The sequence below is a fragment of the Lepidochelys kempii genome, chromosome 12, assembly GCF_965140265.1.
Source record: "Lepidochelys kempii isolate rLepKem1 chromosome 12, rLepKem1.hap2, whole genome shotgun sequence".
In the NCBI taxonomy this organism is placed as follows: Eukaryota; Metazoa; Chordata; order Testudines; family Cheloniidae; genus Lepidochelys; species Lepidochelys kempii.
Genome location: NC_133267.1, coordinates 22,754,908 through 22,778,175, shown reverse-complemented (window position 1 = coordinate 22,778,175; position 23,268 = coordinate 22,754,908). Strand labels below are relative to the sequence as shown.

The following is a 23,268-nucleotide window of genomic DNA, read 5'->3' as shown; positions in this document are numbered from 1 at the left end:
TTTTCGTCCTTTCTCCAATAAACAACTTATTCCAAGAATGAACCACCTTAATGAGAAATAGTCTGAAAACCTTTTGCTAACACTTTGTAATTCTTGGTTGAAGAGTACCATCAATCTGGTGAGGATGGATATGTCAGAAGGATGGTGCAGTTGCTAGGATGTTAGCCTCAGACCTAGGTTCAATTCTCTACTACACACTTCCAGTGTGACCTTGGGCACTTCCCTTAGACTCTCTCTGCCTCAGCTTCCCATCTGAGGAATGGGGATAATAGTACTGCCCTGTCTCATAGGGCAATGGGCACCATATAAGTATCTAAAATAACTCTTTGAAATATGATCAGTTATATTTGGCCATTGTGCAAAGTGCATGATTGACAACACTAAAACTGAAGGCCTCTATTTCTTCCAATAAGAGAGAAGAAAAGAGAACTAAAGTTAGGTCATAGCGCCTGATGACATGATATTCCTCTGTAGCATAGCATTGTTATGGCAATGAGCATAGTATATACCTACCTACTTGGATTCCTGTATATAAGAGGTTCAATGCAAGATTCCCAATAATACCATGCTAATGCCTAAACACTGTTCTTGACTGTTGTATTATGGGCAGGGCTGGAGCACTATCTGTTATAAAGGTTGCTCAGCACTTCCCATTATTATAAGACTCTGTTTTCAATTGCTTATTTACCAGACTTTAACCATTTTCCATGCTGGATGTCTGCCTCAGGCTGAATTTTAATGTTGTGTGTGTGTGTGTGTGTATATATATATATGAAAGAGCATACTATGTTGCTAAGACTGTCAGTTGTGGTGGTAGTGCATTTTTGTCATTTGGATATTGGACAGAGGCTCCCCATTCATTTCAGATTGACTGGTTATACTGCTAAACTAGGCTAAATTCCATTTAACAGTCTCCTGAATCTAACAGTCCCCTCACCCTGAAATACTTTATCATCTGACCATAACATGTTCTAGATACCAATTCCCTCATCCATTGAAACAGCATTTGTTACTGAAATAGTTAAGTTTTGGTGACAGTATATATGTATGTAAAATTAAAAAAAAAACGGACAAAACAAACATCACTGAAGGAATAAAATAGGACTTGTAGCAGTGTATTTGTAAAGACAATTTCAAGATAGTTCATTGTAAAAATGCAGAGCAACTGGTACTTGCTTAACCGATGTAAGTTAACTCTCAACAATGATAACATACTTTGGCAATAGTTCACCATTTACTTAGAGACATGATTTGTTATTTTAAAATGCCTTCTGTGATCATTAATATACACTTTTTCATTTCATGTCCAGACCTGCTTGATTTTGATGCCTATAGGTCACAACAGATGGATGCCACACTGGGTTGTCCCTAATAAAATGAATATCTCTCCACTCTCTTTTAATTGGTTATTATTTATATTAAGATCCATCCTGCCATGATCATTCTTCTTTTAGTTTCTGGTTTATTTTAAGTGCTTTAACTTTTACTTTAAAAAGTAAGGAGAGAGTAAGGAACAGAGAGATATGATAGACTGACATAGTTATATCTACAAGGAAGGTAAAGTGTATTAGAAGAGAATATGGGCTGTCCACATCTCGATCCCATCAAAGTTATCTCTTTAGAAGGCTTATGTTTTATGAATGAGCAAAATACTGTGCTTAAGAATAAAATCCATCATATATTGCATGAGTTTCCAGAACTGACAGTGAAGAAATGTTTGTGCATGATTGTTATACTTTTCTAAAAAGTATATGTTCAGATTGGGTGCAGATACTAGTAACTTTCATCTCTATTGAACTATTATAATGGGAACAGAGATTTCTCTTGGTTAGTGTGGGGATTTAGTGAAAGTTTTTTCTGGAAATATATTTTACTCAGCTTGAAGTCAATAGAAGGTTTGCATGCACAAATGTAGGATTTGACTTTTATAAAAGTTCAGTATTTTAAAAACATTTTGTAGAAAATAAGATTAAGCAGTTATATAAAAATAACACGAAAATAGAATGAACAAGGTTTTCGTAGGTCTAAGACTGAACAATTAATGGAACTTTAAATTTTCAAAAACTTTAGCGTAACTGGGGTAAGTGTATGTCTGATCAACTTCAAAAAGTAAAAAAGTAATATCATCTTGGACACTTCATTTGCTGATAGATTATACTTTTTTATGCAGGCTGGAATGCAATATCAATATTGACCTGAAGGCTTGCAAGGCTTTTTAATGCTCCCATAATCTTATTTTTTAAGTAAATTGAAATGATCTAAAAATGTCAAGAGCAACCTAACTTCTCACCCATTATTGTTTAATCATAATAATACAATACCTCTTCCCTCAGTAAAATCAAGAAATGTAGAGTATCTCTCCATAATTGTGGAGACATGCTCACTCAAGTATATATTCTATATTGTCAGATTTTTTTAAAAATCAGAATCACTGGCACTGTCAGTTTTGTCAGTTATACTGATGCAGAGAAGCCTCCATTTTTAATGAATATGAGTATTTTTGTTTTCAAGCCAAATCTTACAGAAGTAGCCATTGGATTTTTGAGAGAGATGATAAAGTCAGAAACTACTAATGAAATCAGAAGTCTGAAAATATGTTGAATTTCACAGATTGACAGCATCTTTTATGATTTGACATGTGAAAGGAGACAGGTTTAGAGGCAAACCCCAGCCCATAGTATCTAAAATCACAACTCAGCCTATTTCATCACAGCTGATTTCCAGGTTTGGTTTGTCCTGTGTCACACTTAGAATGAAGAGTTAAGTGGGTGATTTTTAAAATATTGACCCAAAAACCTCCACTCTTTTTTCCTTTGTCTAAATAATACATACACAGTGGGGGTTTGGATTTAGAAATGGTACATCAAATGAAAATCATGTTAGTATATATCATTATTTTGAGTTATTTCTGTTTTCCTAGTACACTTAAAAATAGCAATGTACAATCAGAGTAGTTCTTTGAAGGCTGGAAAGTCTGAGCAGGCTTTTTAATATTTAAATATTATTTACATTTCACAAAATGCCATAGATGTTGTGCAGAGTCCATAAAATATAGTTTTCATGCATTTTTTGTAGATGGTAATTTCAGATGTACAACAAATTTATAGTATTTCAGATATTGTCTGCAAGATGTTTAACACCAGATTCGCCCTAGCCTTTGTGTGGCTGTAAGAATAGGAAGGGGGAAAGTGTGAGAAGATGCGTGGGGGAAAAAGCGCAAGGAGCTTTTTACTCAGTTTCAGTGTCCCAGGCAAAGGCTAGGGACTATTACAAACCTAAAGAGAAAGTGAGAGACCTGAAAAGAGCAGAACCATTATATTATCTGGCCACAATTTTAAAAAATGACTAGTGATTTTGGGTGCCTTAGTTTTCAGGTGTCCAACTTGAGATCCCCTAGAGAGACATGACTTACAGAAAGGGCTGAGCTCTGAAAATCAGGCCCCTTTAAGATGTTTCAAAATCACTAATCTTGGCCTTTGTCCTTATCCATTTATTAGTAACTCTTCCTAGTTCCCAAGACTAAGTGCCTAACTCATTTTGTCTCAGTAAAAATAATGAATAATGATTCCTATTCTTTACTCAGAACAATCAAGTTTATTTACTAATCCTGTTTGTATCACAACAAATCCACAAGTCCTTCAGCAGGAATGAAAAGTTAAATTCTTTGTTAAGTATTTCACTTTTTAAAAAACATCTCACAACAAACCTCAGGAAGTACGGTCCATGAGGCCTGTTCTTCCCTTAGAACTACATCGATGAACTTTGAGATTTGGAATACATTATACGACTGAGAGGCTGACAGTAGACTCTTTGCTTGATCAGCCATTACGCTACCACTCTCCAAAAAGCATTTATTTGCAGAGCTCCATGTCTTCTGTTTGTATACGAGGCATCATCCAAAAAAGGTGGATTTTTTCCCCCAAAGTGGACAGATTTAAGAACATGCATAAATCCTTCCTATGCTACCCTTGAAACTAGTGGATCTGCAGTCAAATTATTGAGCATCAGTTACTTCTGACCTTAACTGGAATAACTTGTATTCTCAAGTTTCCTCAGATCATAGAATCATAGAATATCAGGGTTGGAATGGACCTCAGGAGGTCATCTAGTCCAACCCCCTGCTCAAAGCAGGACCAATCCCCAATTAAATCATCCCAGCCAGGGCTTTGTCAAGCCTGACCTTAAAAACGTCTAAGGAAGGAGGTTCTACCACCTCCCTAGGTAACGCATTCCAGTGTTTCACCACCCTCCTAGTGAAAAAGTTTTTCCTAATATCCAACCTAAACCTCCCCCACTGCAACTTGAGACCATTACTCCTTGTCCTGTCCTCTTCTACCACTGAGAATAGTCTAGAACCATCCTCTCTGGAACCACCTCTCAAGTAGTTGAAAGCAGCTATCAAATCCCCCCTCATTCTTCTCTTCTGCAGACTAAACAATCCCAGTTCCCTCAGCCTCTCCTCATAAGTCATGTGTTCCAGACCCCTAATCATTTTTGTTGCCCTTCGCTGGACTCTTTCCAATTTATCCACATCCTTCTTGTAGTGTGGGGCCCAAAACTGGACACAGTACTCCAGATGAGGCCTCACCAATGTTGAATAGAGGGGGACGATCACGTCCCTCGATCTGCTCGCTATGCCCCTACTTATACATCCCAAAATGCCATTGGCCTTCTTGGCAATAAGGCAACAAGGCCTTCTTGGCAACAAGATGTGTAGCCTAGAGGGAGCTTTCTGGCTATATGTTTTATATGTCTAAATAAAAGATCCAAATGTAAAGTCTAGCACTCAGGAACATCATGTGGATAAATTGTGACACTGCTTGGAGCATTTTAGGTCTGTAAACCAACAGTTGGATTATATTGGTACAGATACAGTATGTATTTTTCCCTATGTGATTGGTAATCACTGTTATTGAGAAAGTTCTGGGTTATGTTCAAAGTTTGTATGTATGAATGTATATGTATATATATTCTAGGAAGTTTGCTAAGGAGCAGTTATCTCAAATGAGGCAAATGGTAGATACCAATACTTTTACATAGCGACTCAAAGTGTAGCATGGACAGTGTATATAGTATGTGTTGGGGAAAAACTGACTTTATTTATCAGAAGTGCAGGGCTGGAAACCTGCATATATGCAGATCCAGGAGGGTCAAGGAGCCTACTTTGGCAAAAATTCTCCTGCTGTTAAAGGGCCAATTCCTGCAGTGCTTCCCAGAGAAGTCATTTTATTTTTTTTGATTAAAGAACATTTTTCTTCAAGAGATGAGAATCCAACTCTTTGCATGTAATATATTTTCAGAGACCACAAATTTGTCCAAGGCAGTACATTGCATGATTAAACATAGCATGAAATTCAAAGTAGATAGGAAAGGGTATAAAATTCCTTTGTGTGATGATTGGCGTTTTGAGCTGCTGGCATGAAAAAAGAGTGATTGTAGATGTCTGTGATGGTGTTTCCACACTGGATCAGGTAGGTTAATGACCTATTCCAGAGTTTGGGATTGAACTTCAGTACTGCAACTTTTGCCAGCAATATCAAGTTTAGAGGGAGGGCACTCCAGCGGGAGGGAATGAAGGAGAGAAAGCAGGCTTCAGCGTGAACATTGCCTTAACAGAGGGATTTTGAACCTGAGGGAAAGGGAACCTCAAGGGCAGACTGAACTGTCCTGAACTAGGAGCCCTATGAGTGGCCTAATCTGAAGAGAAAGCTTGGATTGGATTTAGTCACTTTATTGTTCATTTGTTCATAAAATTAATCCCCCAGAAAGGGATGAGTTTTGATCTTGCACAGGGCTTATGGACTCTGTTTGTGCGGAGGTGGGAAAGTCACCTGCTCACAGCATCTATTTTTTAATAATTTAAATAGATAAGAAAAAAATATATATAATGAAGAAAAGCTTTATTTCTGGTCAAATGAAAGTATTTTAGGATAATTATGTCATTTTGGCTGGAAAGTGTTAAAATAATACTGCTTTTTAAATAAGTATATTCATTTTTTTCATTACTCAGGTTCCACTGTAATGTTATCAATACACCTCTGTGCAATGATGTTACTCCTTATTTTTTGGTTTTAAGCATACAGAATCTGTTGCAAATAAGCTGTTTATTCTGCTCTGTTTTCTGGTTTTGGGTCTTCCCCTTCATGTAAATTTTTTTGTTTTTTGTTTGTTTTTACTTACACAGTAGAAATCGGTGAAATGAATAAACTAGATGCGTGTAACTATTTAATTTTACGTTCTTTCATTTAGACAATATTCTGGAGATGTGGTACTACTATATTAGATGTTTGCAAATCTTCTAGTTTGGAAGTCTATATGCTACCACTCAGTAAGAAATGCTTAATATTGAGATAATTTCTCCTTTCTCAATGTTTTGCAGAATGGACGGAATTCAACCCTGTTTAGATTGCTTGCGGAGGACCTCTGTAGTGGGATGATTTTCACTCTTTGAGCACAGTTTACCTGTGTGTGCGTGTGTGTGTGTGTAAATAACTATTATAAGGCTACAATCCACATGTGTTTCACTTACAGTGAGGCATATATATATTTGCATGATTGGACATGACTAAACTAAGTGCCAGTTACTAACATGTGAACAGATTGTCTTAAATTGATGATTATTTATGTATTATTTCTTCTGCAAACCAGAAGAAATATTGCACATGTAAACTGGTTCTCTCTCTCTCTCTCTCTTTCAAAATTTCCTTTTACCATCTTTAAGTAGAGGTTAGTTTTGTAAATGATAATGTATTCTCAAGCACTGGGTAAGAAAATGAATGTTTGATTACTTCCATTTTGTTTAAAATCAGGTAAAGGCCTGTCAGTTACAGCATAAGTTGTGATCTTCATGAAAACAACGAAGATATGTGAATGTAAACATGTGTAAGTTAAAATTAAGATATTAAGGCATCTGTCTTGTATTTTTAAGATATATCCAAGTTAGGACAATTACAATGAACAAAATTGAACTAGTTGTAAATAGTCACTATATTCACTAAAATATATGTGCCGACATGCTTTTTACAGTCAGTTTATGCATATATATGTGGAAATTTCTTAATGTGTTGTCTTGCCACACATACATGCATTACACATTATTGTCCATGTCAGTCTTTTCATCACTTTCACTATCCTTTGGCAAGTCCTTGTCTGATTATGCTTCACTGGATACTGTGAAATTGTTTCTACAATGTCAGGTCATATTTGTAGGTCTCCATGCAGAAAAGTGCAATCCTGTACAGTATCTCTGCAACAGTTCTTTCTACAATAGATGGTGCATGATCAAGGCAAAACTTCCCTGGTGGTAGTATTATCATTATCTTAATTGTCTGACACCTGCATTCATCTCAAAGTCAAATCATGTCAGACTATGAGGGCATATTTGGTACTTTTTTCATGCTGAACCAAGGTGTCCTTGGTTGATATAGGAAGATGAAGTTAATCAAAGTGTCTTACAGGGTCATGCAGCTGATATATTGGTCAAGAGAGACATTTGATGTCAGTGCACGGATGCGTCTCTTGATTTGTCAGCATTGTGATTTATATTGATTATCCCATCAAAGTTCCTGAGATATTCAAATACTTCAGAGTTTGCCAAGATATTGCTGAAAGCTTTGATCTTTTGAAGATATTAAATAGTCTCTGAATTATTAAAAACACAAGAACCTAGAGGAAAATTTCTGAGGCTTCCTAGTTTCTGATTAATAGGGTTTGCTAGGGCTGATGTCCGTTCTGATCTAGATTTCCACAGCTTCTTTTGATGCTGAAATATATTTATCTGCAGAAAATATATACCAAGTATTGTACATCAATATTCAAAGAGCTGATAATCAGTGACTGATAGCTAGGAGGAGAATTTGTATCTGTGTTTGTTTCTTCCTGTCTGGTGAAGAGAGTTGGCATTTTTCAGTGTTTTTTTTTTATTGAGTTGACAAGCACGTGTGGTAAGAACCAGAAATCTATCTGCAGTGAGAAGAACTTGGAATATATAGGGTTAACAAGTTACAATAGGGTATTGTTTTCCAGAGCCCAGAGAGAGACTGGTGATAAACCAATAACCTGTACTCCTTGAACAGGGTTAACAAGGTGGCAATCTAAACTAGATCTTGCCATTCCAAATCCAGATTTTCAAAGGGTCTTAACCCAGCCTCTAATTTAGTGACTGCTATTTTGAGCCTGCAGTCTGTCTGAGAAAACTAAGCTGACCATGGAGTACTTACAAACTTGTGAGAGCTTACAGGAGGTGGGAAAGACTTCTGACCTGTTTTGACAGGTAAGTGATTCCACCTGTCTGGTGGGTTATGTGGGTGAAGTCTGACGTTGGATCTTCCCAAACATCTGCCCAGGCAGATAAGATCTTCCTTATCTGCCTGGGCAGCCTTTTTGTGAGGATTTTTGAGCTATGCTAGCACACTCTAATCCTCTTTTATCACTCTTACTCAGAAATGTTTATTCAATGAATTCCCCTGAGTATTGTGCCCCCCCTCGCCCCTTAACTCTTTGTCACAGCTGAACACACAAGCTGCATCTTCCCCTTTTTCCCAAGGTCTCTCTGGCTGGCTGCCTTGGAACTTTTGGACTCTATCACTCTGTGCAACAGCTTCTCAAACATTTTCCTCTTTTCAGAGTAGCAGCTGTGTTAGTCTGTATCCGCAAAAAGAAAAGGAGGACTTGTGGCACCTTAGAGAGTAACAAATTTATTTGAGCATAAGCTTTTGTGAGCTACAGCCACAAGTACTCATTCTCCTCTTTGAAACCCATCAGTTCCATTTAACCACCGTGGGCATGGGAAATAATATTATCAACGCTTGTTTCCCTTCTACTTCCTACTCTCTGAACACTTTCCCTTGCACTCCTTCTGGATGCTTCTTGTGGTATGTGCCTTAACACTGGCTCCAAGCCAAAGAGGAAGGACCTGTGACTCTCTCCACAGAACTTTCCTCAGCTATGGTCAGGAATCCATCCAGGCTCTCAGCTAGGGTTGTTATGGCTAGATTATAGTATTCTCACCTAAACTTGAGTTTCACATTTTTGTGTGTACCATTAACTGATTTAATTTGGGCTATATATCTTGTGTAGTTGGGAGCTTTGGCTCCATAAGCAATTTAATATCAGATTCATATATGATAACTGAGATAATTTATTTTTCAGCTAAAACGTGAATATAGATGCATAATATAGACAATAAAAGAGACAAATTAGTTTTCTGTCAGGAATCTGAACCCTTCTGTCATCTGCCTTTGTAAATACAGAGGATGATGATGAAGAACTGCACAGAATTAACAAGTTTTCTTCACCTCAATTTTCATTGCTCTTTGGAAAGAAAACTCTTTTTCCTCGGTTACACTTATAAAACCCAGTTTGGTTTTATAGGTTTAACTGAGAGAAGAACTTGTCCCACAATGTTCTGTGAGACCCAGCAACAGAACACTTATTTTTACATAGAGGGAGTTCTCTTGGAAAGGCTAGAAAGTACTCAAAGGTCATGGTGGGTTAAGACTCTGGAAGCTATTACTAAGAAACTTAAATTTGACATTGTTAATCACAGCATCAAGGAATTTTCTTTCCTACAATCTACTTACTGGTTGTTTATAGATTGCAGATTATGATAGGGTGTGCTAAATATGCCACTTGCCATCAGACAGAACTTACTAATTATGAAAAGCTCTGAAAAGTTTGCAATAGTCTTTAATATATGATGTGCAAGATGTATTAGTGCTGCTGAGTAAAGGAAGGGATATCAATAAAACGCGTAATTCAGACATAAGCCATTTATTGTAGAGTCAGAAACTCTGTACTTTTTGGAGTGGGATGTAACATTGCAGCCGACAGAGAGGAGGAGAAAGAATGTTGTCCTAACTGAAGTGGCAGACGTTGCTGGGATAATATTCTGCCTCAGTGAGATAACGCTGTTTATAAGATTAGAGAATTTGGTAACACTTTATATTTAGAGCACTAAATACTTAGTTTAGACTTGATTGATGGTTATTTTAGCTTTACTAAGTAAAGTACTTTTAAAGGTGCCCCATATCATTTATAGGGGTGTTGACCCATTTCTTGCAAAGCTAAATTTAAAAAAAATTGCAGAAAAATATTCTGAAATTACCAGGTAAAATATTAACAGACCATTTTTAGATGTATGCTGTGGTCTGCTTTGGGTTCATGTCTTGCTCTGCATATACGAATATATAACTTTTATCTCTGAGGTATAGTTTCTTGTTACTAGGACTTATGTGAATATATTGTGGGAGAAAATAGCTCATAGACCTGATTTTCCTTTCATGTACACCAGTGGAGCCCCAATAACTTTAGTAGAGTTAGTCCAGTTTTGAACCAGTGTAAGTGAAAGGAAAATTTGGACCCTATATCTCTTTCTGCTTTTGTTGGCTGATCTACTGTCCATCCTTACTGCATCTCATGTCAGAGTTAGATATGCTTAGTGGTGAACATGAAGAGATCGCAGCAGCCACAGCATTCCTAAAAAGTCATTTGCATATCTGTAAAGCAACCTGGTTTCCTTGCTGGATTATTTATGAAACATGTGGTAGTAGTTTGTAGCCAATCAGAGTAATTGGCATTTAATTTAATAACAATACCCATATAAATGTAACCCATGTTTGTTATGCATAGTGTTCTGACAACATATACTTCCTCCTGCAGTGATCCTGTTATACAATGTGAGCTTTCGTTTGGGCCCATAGCTTCTCTGTTTACTAGCATTTCAGAATTCAGAAAAGAACTGAAAGATAAAGGGTCTGGAACTAGATCGAAAATTCAGAGTTAATCTCTTGCAAAACAGCTAAAGAATAGTTTTATTAGTTTAGCTAAAGGGAATACTCCTAAATGTATATGACTGTAAAATACTTCTTATTATTTGATACAAGCAGGGCTTGGTGAATCTATTCAACCAAGACAAGCAGGAATAATTAATTTCTGGGCAAGTTCTAGCAACTTCTACAGAAAATAAGATTTTATTAAAATATGTATTTCTAGCCATCCTGATTGTGAAGATAACTTTCCAAATGGCAACTGAGTGTGAACTGATGCAGTGAGCCTCAATATCTTAATGAGTGTGGCATAAGTACTGTTGTAGGAGTATGTCACAGGGTTTAAGGCCAGAAGGGACCACCTTATCTTCTAGTCTGACCTCCTGTATATGACAGGCCACCAACACCACCCAGTATCTGCACACTAAACCCATCAACTGAAATAAGACTAAAGTAAATGAAAACAAGAGGAGACTAGACTGTTATATGCATAGGCAGAGAATAGGAGGGACCGAGGTACACCAGTGCTCGAGGCCTCTGCACTGGCAGGGAAATTTTTAAGTGAGATATACCCAGATGATCCTGCAAATCACCCACACTCACATGCTGGAGAGGAAGGCAAAAAATCCCCAAGGTCACTGCCAATCTGACCTGGGGGGGAATTCCTTCTGAACCCCACATGTGGTGATCAGTTAGACACTAAGCATGGGAGCAAGAACCAGCCAGCCAAGCACCTGAGGAAGATAGTGCACGGGGTCACCTCAGAGTCCTGTTCCTCCATGTCCACTGTCCAATCTCCAGCTGTGGCCATCCTTGATGCATCAGAAGAAAGAGATTTAAAAACTTCCCAGAATGCATTGGGAGAAAAAAATCTCTTCCCAACAGCTGCCGGTGGCCATCCGAAGCATGAGCTCTTGGAACGTAAGATATAAACTAGAGCTGTTGCATGATTAAAAAAATTAATCACAATTAATCGCACAATTAGTCGCACTGTTAAACAATAATAGAATACCATTTATTTAAATATTTTTGGATGTTTTCTACATTTCCAAATCTATTGATTTCAGTTACAACATAGAATACAAAGTGTTCAGTGCTCACTTTATATTTATTTTTGATTAAAAATATTTGCACTGTAAAAAATCAAAAGAAAAAGTATTGTTCAGTTCACCTAACACAAGTACTGTAGTGCAATCTCTTTATCATGAAAGTTGAACTTACAAATGTAGAATTATGTAAAAAAATCTGCATTAAAAATAAAACAGTGTAAAATTTTAGAGCCTGCAAGTCCACTCAGTCCTACTTCTTGATCAGCCAATCAAGTTTGTTTACATTTGCAGGAGATAGTGCTGCCTTCTTACTGTTTACATCACCTGAAAGTGAGAACAGGCATTCACATGGCACTGTTGTAGCAGGCGTCGCAAAATATTTACGTGCCAGATGCGCTAAAGATTCATACGTCCCTTCATGCTTCAACCACAATTCCAGAGGACATGTGTCCATGCTTATGACAGGTTCTGCTCGATAACAATCCAAAGCAGTGTGGACTGACACAGGTTCATTTTCATCATCTGAGTCAGATGCCACCAGCAGAAGGTTGATTTTCCTTTTTGGTGGTTCGGGTTCTGTAGTTTCCGCATAGGAGAGTTGCTCTTTTAAGATGTCTGAAAGCATGCTCCACACCTCATCACTCTCAGATTTTGGAAGGCACTTCAGATTCTTGGGTCAAGTGCTGTAGCTATCTTTAGAAATCTCACATTGGTACCTTCTTTGCGTTTTGTCAAATCTGCAGTGAAAGTTTTCTTAAAACGAACAACATGCTGGGTCATCATTCAAAACTGTTATAATATGAAATATATGGCAGAATGTAGGTAAAACACAGAGCAGGAGACATACAATTCTCCCCCAAGAAGTTCAGTCACAAATTTAATTAACACATTCTTTTTTTAATGAGCGTCATCAGCATGGAAGCAAGTCCTCTGGAATGGTGGCCAAAGCATGAAGGGGCATACAAATGTTTAGCATATCTGGCATGTAAATACCTTGCAATGCCAGCTAGAAAAGTGCTATGTGAACATCTGTTCTCACTTTCAGGTGACATTGTAAATAAGAAGCCGGTAGCATTATCTCCCATAAATGTAAACAAACTTGTTTCTCTTAAACTTGTAGGGTCTGAAGTTTTACATTGTTTTGGTTTTGAGTGCAGTTATGTAACAAAGAAACTACATTTGTAAGTTGCACTTTCATGATAAAGAGATTGCACTACAGTACTTGTATGAGGTGAATTGAAAACCACTATTTATTTTATCATTTTTAAGGTGCAAATATTTTTGTAATAAAAATAATATAAAGTGAGCACTGTACACTTTGTATTTTGTGTTGTAACTGAAATCAATATATATGAAAATGTAGAAAAACATCCAAAATATTTAATAAATATCAATTGGTATTCTATTGTTTAACAGTGTGATTAAAACCACGATTAATTAATCACGATTAATTTTTTTGAGTTAATCACATGAGTTAACTGTGATTAATTGACAGCCCTAATATAAACCGGAAGTGAGCCCCAGGGCTGTTGAGTCCTGCCTCTTACCATTACGAGCAACCCCATCATACTGTAGCACTCAGAAATCTGTCCAGTTCTCTCAAAACTAATTGAGTTATTTGCTCCCACAACTTCTATTGGGGTTCCAGAACCTCACCCCTCTGTTAGTTAGAAACCTTCTTCTAATTTCAAGCCTTAATTTGTACGTGGCCAGTTTATATCCGTTTGTTTTTGTGCCAATATTGTCCTTTAGCTTAAACAGCTTTTCACCCTCCCTGGTATTTACCTCCAATGTATTTATAGAGAGCAGTCATATCTCCTTTCTTTTTGTGAGATTAAACAAGCTAAACTCTTCCAGTCTCCTCTCATGAGAAAGGTCCTCCATTCCCCTGATCATCCTAGTAGGGTAGGAGCAGCTGCAGCTGGTCAGGGAGAGGAGGACAGGGGTACAGGCCACTTATGTAAAGGTGGCTGCCACTCTCAGGAGTAGGGTGCCATGGGAGAAGAGCAACTTCCTTCATCCCTTAGGTCAGGAAGCCCTTGGATGGGGATGGGGCAGCCATCCTAGCTGAGAGCTGCTTGTGTGTAGAAGTCCCCACTAAGGTTGCCAACCCACCACCCCAGTTTTTCTGGGAGTCTCCCGGAATCACGCCCTATTTCCTGGAGGCTACTGAAGCCAAACCGGGAGATTTTAGGCTGCTAAAGTCCGGTGGTGTAGTGCGGCTAAGGCAGGCTCCCTATCTGTCCTGGCTCTGCGCCACTCCCAGAAGCAGCCGGCATGTCCCTGTGGCCCCTGGGGGGGAGCATGGGAGTCTCTGTGCTCTGCCCCCACCCCAAGCACCGACTCAGCAGCTCCCATTGGCCAGGAACTGCGGCCAATGAAAGCTGCGGATGCAGTGCCTGCAGGCAGGGGCAACTCGTGGAGCCTCTTGCTTCCGCCCCCAGAGGCTGCAGGGATGTGCTGGCCACTTCTGGGAGTGGCGCGGGGCCAGGGCAGGGGATGGTGCCCAGGAGCCGCCCGAGGTAAGCACCACCCGGCTGGAGCCTGCACCCTTCACCCCCTCCCACATCCCAATCCCCTGCCCCAGCCCTGAGACCCCTCTCAGAGCCAGCACCCCAAATCCCCTCCTGCACCCCCAGCTCCTGTCCCAGCCCTGAGCCCCCTCCTGCACCCAAACTCCCTCCCAGAGCCTGCACCCCAATCCCCTGCCCTAGCCCTGAGCCCCATCCCAAAGCCCACACCCCCTCCTGCACCCCAACCCCCTGCCCCAGGCTTTGCCCAGAGCCCCCTCCCACCTCCAACCCCCTTGGCCCCAGCCCAGAGCCCGCACCCCCTCCTGCACTTCAACCCCCTGCCCCAGCCCAGTGAAAGTGAGTGAGAGTGGGGGAGAGCGAGCAACAGAGGGAGGGGGGATGGAGTGAGCAGGGTCAGGCTTTGGAGAAGGGGCAGGGTTGGGGTCTCTGGGGCGGGGCAGGGGGTGGAGCAAGTGTGTCTGGGTTTTTGTGATTAGACGGTTGGCAACCCTAGTCCCCACCAATGCTACTGTGTCACAGCAGCAGAGAGCTGTTTTTCCAATGTATCATTGGGCTCTTCTGGGATGGGGGTGGCAGAGATCCCCCAATACAAAGCTCTTTGCGGGGTCAAGTGGGGCCACACACACACAGCTTTTGGCGGCAGGTTGCAGAAGAATTTCCCGCTTCAGCTCTGTTTAGGTGGATGGTGTGGTCTGGGAACCTTCCCCTGTACTGCTCCCATTGGCTAGAATAGCAGGCATAGGGATAACTGCTGATAGTCTTCAGGCTGGTTGGGATCTCCTTGCTCCTTAGTCCACTGTTCCGTTTTTTTGGTGGGCTCAGGTATGTCCCTGGAGGAGGGAGATCTCACATCTAGCCACCCCTGAATAGGGCTGTGTGTGTGGAACCGGACAAATTTATTGGGGTTAAATGGCTTCCCACCACTAATTCACTGTGGAAGAGGGTCCTGCATATATTATTTTATATGGGGGTGAGTTGGCCCACCATTAATATATTGTGGGAGACACCAAATTATTTCTTTAGTGGGGTGAAGGCCCAGCATTCATTGATTTATTGGGGCAGCATTTATTGGGGCACAAAGTTCAGCTGCTGCGAGACCAAAGGCTTTAGGCCCAAGCCGTGGGGGTCCCCAGAGAAAGGAAGACAGAGTAGGATGGGGAGGGGGCTATAGAGTGGTATTGCACTTGGTGCTGGTGTATTTCAGCCTGGCAAGTAGTAATACTCCTCAGGCTGGTAGGTGCTGGCCACATTTTTTTCAAGATCTGGGTACATCTAGTCATCCGTCAGTCCAAGAAGTGGATTTATAATCTCCTGAGAAGAAAGCAGCTCTATTTAACACTGCTTAGTGTAAACTTTGAATCACTGAAGATGGTTAAGAGTTGTAATGTATATTCAGTAAGTATATTTCTACATGGAGCTGGTTGCTGTTGGTAACAATAATAAGGAAACATTTAGGAATAGAAATATCTAGGGCAAGTATTTATAAGTTACAAGAATGTATGGATTTATTCAGCAGTTTATCAATAATTAGTGGAGGAGTTCTGCTCTGCTTTCCTTTGAGCTGGGATTCTAGCGCTACCTCTTAGTATTCAAAAGAATTTTTCACAAAGAGTATTTTCCCATTTTGTCATCTCTAACTTTTACTTTTGAGCCCTTACCCCTGGTTCAGGCACTGAAAAGTTAAGAAGAGTTTCTTATATCAGAAAATATTTTCCCTTTTTTGTCACTCTTTTCTGACCATCTGAGTGCTGGTGTGAGTCACTATTTCAAGAGTTCTAATGCTTTCATTGGCTGGGTTAATGGTGACAGAGGTATAGCTCGTGCATACCCACTTGTTAATTATCTATCTTCTCTTTATGGATTAGAGAAGAATTAAAAGGGTTCCATTTTTGGTTTTGAAACAATCTATTTGATTGTCATAAAAGGTAAAAATCTGATGAGTCTTTCACTGAAGTTGTCAACTGATAACATCAATAAGGATAGTAGAGCTGATCAAAAATGCAGAGAAATTTTTGTAGACATTTCAAATTTTTTAAAATTTCCAATTTCTCTGTCAATGAAAAAGGCAGAAAATGTTTCTTGAAAAATTTTTACAAAAAATTTTCTTAGAAAAGTCATTTTTTTGACCCGTTCTAATAAGTCGTATTGACAGAATATAATGAACCTGATCCTGCAGTTGACAGCATTTGGGCTGACTGTTGTGTCCTGATGGAGCCCCACTGAAGTCAGTGTCTCTACTCACAGGTACAGGAGTCCATCTGCATGCTCTCAGTTGCATATTGGGGCCTACAAAAGTAATTTTTTCTATTAAACTGGATCCCATAGAAACAATATTTAGGAATAATACTATATCCCAGCTATTTTCAGTGCTTATAGTTAGTGTGCTAACTAATCCTTTGTTTGTCCATTAACCATCAGGAAAGGAATGGTACTTGCTGCGTTTAGAACTTACTGTGACAGATGTGAATGACAATGCACCTGAATGGGCCATGGATCCTTTCCCGTTCTTGGCCGTGGTATCTCCTAAAGCTGCAGCAGGTACTAACGTGTATAAGCTTCTTGCTGTGGATGGAGATGAAGGGGTCCATGGAGCTGTAGAATACTTTCTCTTGGAAGGTAAATTAAAAGGATATGTACACGCACATACACATACACAGAATCACTACCCTGGCTTCTTCCTCTCCACCCCCATGTCCTTCTGACAGAACTCATCCTGTGGATCTCCTGTAGCACAAAGTGAGCTTGAAGTACAGACTCACTGATAACCTCTCATCTACTGGAGGGGCTCTCAGGAAACTCCAGCAATAGTTTAAAACTGGCCACCTTTAGCAGAGGGCTCTAGCAGCACTGCCCATCCCCAGCGATGAATTGGTTTCTCTGGGGTAGCCATGCATGTTTTTCCATATGGCAGGTTCTAGTGGGAGTTTTTCTCCCAATTTTACTCCAGTCAAAATTTTCCTGACAACAGTCTCTGGGTTTATATTTCTACTTAGGTGGAGAAGACAGATTTGAGGTCGAGAAGGACAGTGGTTGGATTAAAACAACAGGTTTGCCACTAGTGAAGGACAGGGAATACCTAATGACTGTGTTAGCAGTGGATAAACTTGGTAATAAAGGGTCTCCTGCTTCTGTTTCTGTGATTGCGGGGCTTCGACCACCACAATTTACCAACATATCCTATATTGCTTATGTTCCTGAAAACACGCTCCAAGGAAAATCGTAAGTACCAGTTAAAAGTCATACTAGTACCAGTTAATAGCAGGGGTTATAGCGCAGACTACTAGCTTAACCTTGATATAATCATCCAGAAGCCTTCACGTTATTTGCAGTTTGCAGACAGATATGATGAATGGCTATTAGTTATCCTGGAGAAAGGAGTATCTAAGATAGATATAGTTTGATTTGTTGTGTAGTCATCATTTTATGTGGAAAAGTAGTGGGGAAGAATGAGATGTTCATATTTGTAAAGGATGTTAGTAATAATAGATAGGAGAAACTGGTTGTGCCTATTTTTAAAAATGACCTCAAAGACAAATTAGAAGCATTAAACAAGAAGGGAAAATATTCTTTATGTATTCTTCCAGTTCAGGATCTGTGTTGATGTTTGGAAAAGTGACAAGTTCCTCACATGAAAACCAGAAAAAGCAAAAGGCTGTGAATGCTGCTTTCCTTGCTGGGCAAAAATGAAGATACCACAAAGCTTGGTCATTTGATTTTCCATTCTGTTGTCTTATCATGCCAGTGTACATATCACCAAAAATTCTGACATCATAATTTGCGCAGAGTAAGCCCACTGGCAGACCGGGCCAGTTTGTTTACTTGCTGCGTCCACAGGTTCGGCCGATCGCAGCTCCCACTGGCTGCGGTTCGCCGTCCCAGGCCAATGGGGGCTGTGGGAAGCGGCGCAGGCTAAGGGCTGTGCTGGCCGCCACATCCCGCAGTCCCCATTGGCCGGGAGTGATAAACCGCGGCCAGTGGGAGCCACTATCGGCCAGACCTGTGGACGCAGCAAGTAAACAAACTGGCCCGGCCCGCCAGGGGGCTTACTCTGGCAGGCCATGTGCCAAAAGTTGCTGATCCCTGGTCTAGCACAATGGGGTCCTGGTCCATGATTAGGGCTGCTAGGTGCTATAGTAATACAAATAATAAATAAAACAAACAAGATATGACCTATCACAACCTTTGGCAATACCTCAAAATTTCAACCACAATATCAGATCTTCTGAAAGAAGTCATTGCCAGCAGTATGCAAGTATTCGGGAAGAAAGTACTCATATAAACTGAGATGTATCAATCTCTGCAAATCCTCATGGGATGATTTCTGTGCTATGAATGGTACAAAAATCCAAACTGGAAAAGATTGTATAAATATTGCTCACAGAGAATGATTATGAAACTCATAAGGACCCACTTCTGAATGCCTATATCTTAAAGGAACAGAAAACACTGTGCCTATGTGTTTGGCAAATTGGCAAACACACAAATAACTGGGCATGTAATTGCATTTGCACACCAACATTTGGTGTATATAAAAGCATTAAAGCTATTGCATGCTGAAATGGGAGCACTGAAAACAAGTGGATGTGCTCTCGGCATTATCAAACAGCATTTGTCCCAGTCTAAGAGAGCAATTGCACTTTCTATAGGATTAGAACCAAACCATACCCACCACCTTAGTAACGTATTTGCAATGGAATCATTAATAATTTATTGAAAGGTATAATGTTTTTATTCGCCATCTCATGCAAATCAAGGGCCTGATCCTGCTCTTCCTTGGAGCTTGGGGGAATCTTCTTTCACAAGGCTCTTAGCACCTTGCATGATCAGGCAACAAATGGCTGAGGGATGTATTTTCTATTTGAAATACTCAAAATGTTTCTTTTGTAATTTTTCTTCTTTTAAAATTGTATTAAATATCTACAAAGTTAAAGATGGTCACAAACCTCAACACGATCAGCACTGACAGCATGCACCAACAAAAGAGGTCAAATTGAGAATAAATTTTTTTGAAAATGTTGTAAGACAACATTACTTAGTTTTGCAGATCAAGAGGTTTTCAAAATACTAATAAAGTTCAGATCCATAGTTCTGGGTATTTATTTTAAAGGAATTGAACTTTGAAGGTTCTCCCATATAAATATATTGGCCCCTATTTAAAAAACTGATATGGGCCACTAGTAGCTCACTATGAGTGAGTGAAGTAGTGTGCTACTTTGACTCTGTCCCTTTCCCACTGAAGTCAGTACATGACCCCCATCGATTTTATTGGAAACAGGATAGCAGATTTAAAGAATCTCACTTTTATCTTTTAAGGTCCTTCATATGGCCTTATATCTTAAATATACTGTATTACTGACCTGCTTTTTCCTTTTGTAGCAGCTAGCTCTTCAAACATTAAGATCCTCTGATCAGGACAGGAAATTAACTGTTTCCTTATTAGGCTAAATCCTTTGGCTCTTGATTTAACTTTATTTCCCTAACTGAAAATCATTGCAACATGTTGTCATGGCAGACTAAGCAAATTCAGTTAAAACTAAAACAAAATCCTCCCTTTATAGCCTGGATGGATTTTTAATCCTTAGTATATCATATTCCCAAGGTTCTAGCTTTTACCTGTTTTGCCTCAAGATAGCAGGTCTGAGGAGCATTTTATAAAAATAGCATCCAGTCCTGTAGTCTTGAGATACAATCCTCATTTACTACAGTGAGTTTTGCTTACATCAGGCATGCAGGACTGGGTTTGCAATTTATTGCATTTTTGCCATATTCTGGTATTTCAGAATTCTAATACTCAACATCACAATGTTAGGGAAAATAAATATAAGAGGTTTATTTTTGTGGATAAGAACATCAGAGAGGAAAATGGTAATTTTGTGCTGATGTCTTTTCTCTTCTCTTTTTGCTTTTCATTTTGATCCAGATTTCTTACAGTCTCTGCTTTGTCATATCAAAACAATTCCCTGAACTACAATTTGCTAACTAATCCTAGTGGCCTGTTCAGCATCCGTCAGGTGACAGGAGAGATCAGCTTGACTCGAAGTGTGGATTATGAGAGTGACCAGCACCAATACTTGCTTCTGATCGGAGCAACAGAAAGCCAAGAGCAGTTTAGCAGTGTAGCTGAGGTAACACCACATCCTTCTGCTTTGATCAGGACAGCCATGATTTTCCTGCACTTTATCCAGGTTCTTCCAGATTCTTCATCGCTTTAGTTCCCATCCCCTCCTTTCTACCTCACATTCTGTCCCACTGTACTCCTAGTCTTTGTGTTGTGTCCCTGTCTCTGGTTGAGGCAAGAGCCCATTAATGCTGCTCCTGAAATGATCCATTCATGTAAGATGCTTCCTTCCTCTTCAGGAGATGAGTTTACTGACTCTGCACAATGCCCAGCCCTTGCCTGCTCAGAGGGGAAGAAATATCACCAGTCCAGAAGTGATGCCAGTATCCTTGTTCTAAACTGGCGTACAGAGCATGGTGTATATTCTACAGCATTTTCATTTAAAAAGCAGAGAATATGAACACAGAATGATTTTTATCTTAAAGAATGGGGAACAATCTTATAAGTAATGAAGGAATGGTAATTTTTAATGCATATATTGTATCTACAAGACATCAAGTCACAGTACTCTTAAAAGTCTTTCTAAAGGTGAAAAAATCATTGAAATACAGATTAGCAGAAGTGTACATAAATTATTTATTTATTAGAGACCAGGAACTTGTGCTAAGCACTGTACAGTCATGTAACAAAGACACATTCCCTGCCCCAAAGAGCTTACAATTTAAGTATAAGATGCGAGACAACGGGGACACAATAAAAAGACAGGGGAACACAAGGAAACAATGAGATGACATTGGCCAGCATGGTAAGCAGAGGTCTGAGCATACAGTCTGCTGATAACCTTTGTTGATTGTTTTATAGGCATCTCAGCAGAGAAGAGTTTTAAGATAGTATTTGAAAGAGGACAATGAGGTGGCTTTGTGAATACATAGTGTGTGATTCTAATTTTACTTACAATCTCTTTACACTGGTGTAGCTTCATTGGCTTCTGTGGAGGTACTCCTGATTTGCATTGGTCTAAGTTAGAGGAGAATTAAACCCATAATATTTGTTTTAGGGGAATGAAAACATTTTATAATACCATTAGGAGTCAGAATTTGACCTCTAGTCCATATTTTTACCTCCTGATTTACACCAGTGTCTTTGAGTTAAAAATCTGGTCTCAGCAAATTTATACTGTTAAAAGTGTAATATGCTTGGCAGAAGAATTAGTTGCTTTAGTATTTACAGTGGTAGAAATAATAAAAATGTATTGCAAGATGCACTAGTGAAAAAGAATGCTAAGAAAACGGAGAATCCATTGGCCCTGTAATTAAATAGGAAAATAGCAGTCAATGTCCATGAGGAAAAAATGGAAAAATCTTGCAGTAGAAGAATTTTTGGATATGACAGTTGCGACTACTTAAGAATTTCTGTCTAACATAAAGACAGTTCTCAGCAGGAAATGAACAATCTAAAAAAATGGCTTTTCCTATGGGCTATAGCTTCTGAAATCCTCTAAGATGATTATTTTTGGAAAATCCTTGCATCAGATATATCTATACCAGTGAAGACATGGCTCTGATCCTCTTTGATACTACTTAATGCTCTCATTTCTTCCATTCAGGTTTTGGTTGTAATCACAGATGAGAATGATTGTGCCCCAGAATTCCAGCAGTCAATCTACAGCAAAGACAATGTTCCTGAAACAGTTCCCATGACAACTGTACTTCTGCAAGGTTAGCACTTTAAAATCTATTCACTACAGTCAGTATGAGAATTGTTTTCTGCTGCTAATTAGAATTTTCCCTCTGAAGCACCAAGCCGTCAATTCTAGGGTGGGATGCGCAAAAGCTTTGAGGAGGTACTTGGCACCTTGCAGAACTGGTTCACAAGCATAAACTGCTCTGCCCTGTGCACAGCTGAAAGAAGCTGGGAGAGGGAGGAGAAAGGAAGGAAACAAATCTTTTCTGTAGGATTATGAAGTGGCAGTGCAGATGCTGTGGCTGCTATTACATCCTCAGAGTTGCAGTAGCCCAGCAGCTGCTGTCTCTGTTTCTGAAGGATGGAGATGGTCAGAAGTTGTGAGTCCATCAACCCATCTCTTCTGTGCACCTTTGAAACCACCCTGTGTACTGGGACAGAGGGAATCCTCATGGAACACAGCTCCATGGTGCACAGAGCCTCTGTGGGCTGTCCACATGCTGTATGCTCCCCATCCCATTCCACTGAACTACACCAGTTCTCCTGTATTCAGGGCCTTTTGCGTGTATGCATTTGTGTTTAGGTGAGTGAGGGGAGCAAAATTTTGCCAAATAACCAAATAAATCACTTTTAAATTATGCAGTTCTGTGTAATGCATGAAATGGCAAAAAAAAAAAATCAAAGTATTTATATAAATAAGGGCAGAGTCTGGAAGAAAAGCAGATTTACATCAAAATAAACAATTGCATTTGTGTTTAAGGCTATTCCTTCAGTTAAGTTTTCCTATGATTTGAAAAGTATACACAGGTTAAAATAGCAAATTATTAGATAATTGAAAACCGATCTCTTGAATGGGAAATGAAATTTATAATCTAGTAATGTGTTACTTTAGATTGTGTATTTAAGAGCATATTTAATTTTATACTTGAGTAGTCTAATTGAACTCTGTACGACCACTCTTGTATATGAAGCTAATCATGTGTTTGCAGGAGGCAAGCCTGTTGGGGACAAAGTAAATTTGGGTGAGTGGTGCAAATCAGGTGGGCATGAGAATATAAGTACCTACATAGGAAGAAGACTTTTGATAGTAGAGGGCTATTTAGCAGACAAAGGCATAACAATGGGTGGAAGTAGCCAAGCAATTGAATGCCTTACTCTGAAGGATTACTTGTAGATAT

General features: G+C 39.5%; 1 protein-coding gene across 1 annotated transcript in view; it reads left to right on the top strand.

The window, feature by feature from the left end:
* The first annotated feature begins 16,838 nt into the window (after window positions 1–16,838).
* The window catches only part of LOC140896277 (neural-cadherin-like), a 71,691-nt gene continuing 65,261 nt past the window's right edge, over window positions 16,839–23,268 (top strand). The window contains exons 1-4 of the mRNA XM_073307833.1: window positions 16,839–16,965; window positions 17,343–17,568; window positions 20,270–20,474; window positions 22,014–22,125. Of these exons, the coding sequence (XP_073163934.1) occupies window positions 16,839–16,965; window positions 17,343–17,568; window positions 20,270–20,474; window positions 22,014–22,125 (670 nt within the window). The remainder of the gene's footprint in view (window positions 16,966–17,342; window positions 17,569–20,269; window positions 20,475–22,013; window positions 22,126–23,268) is intronic.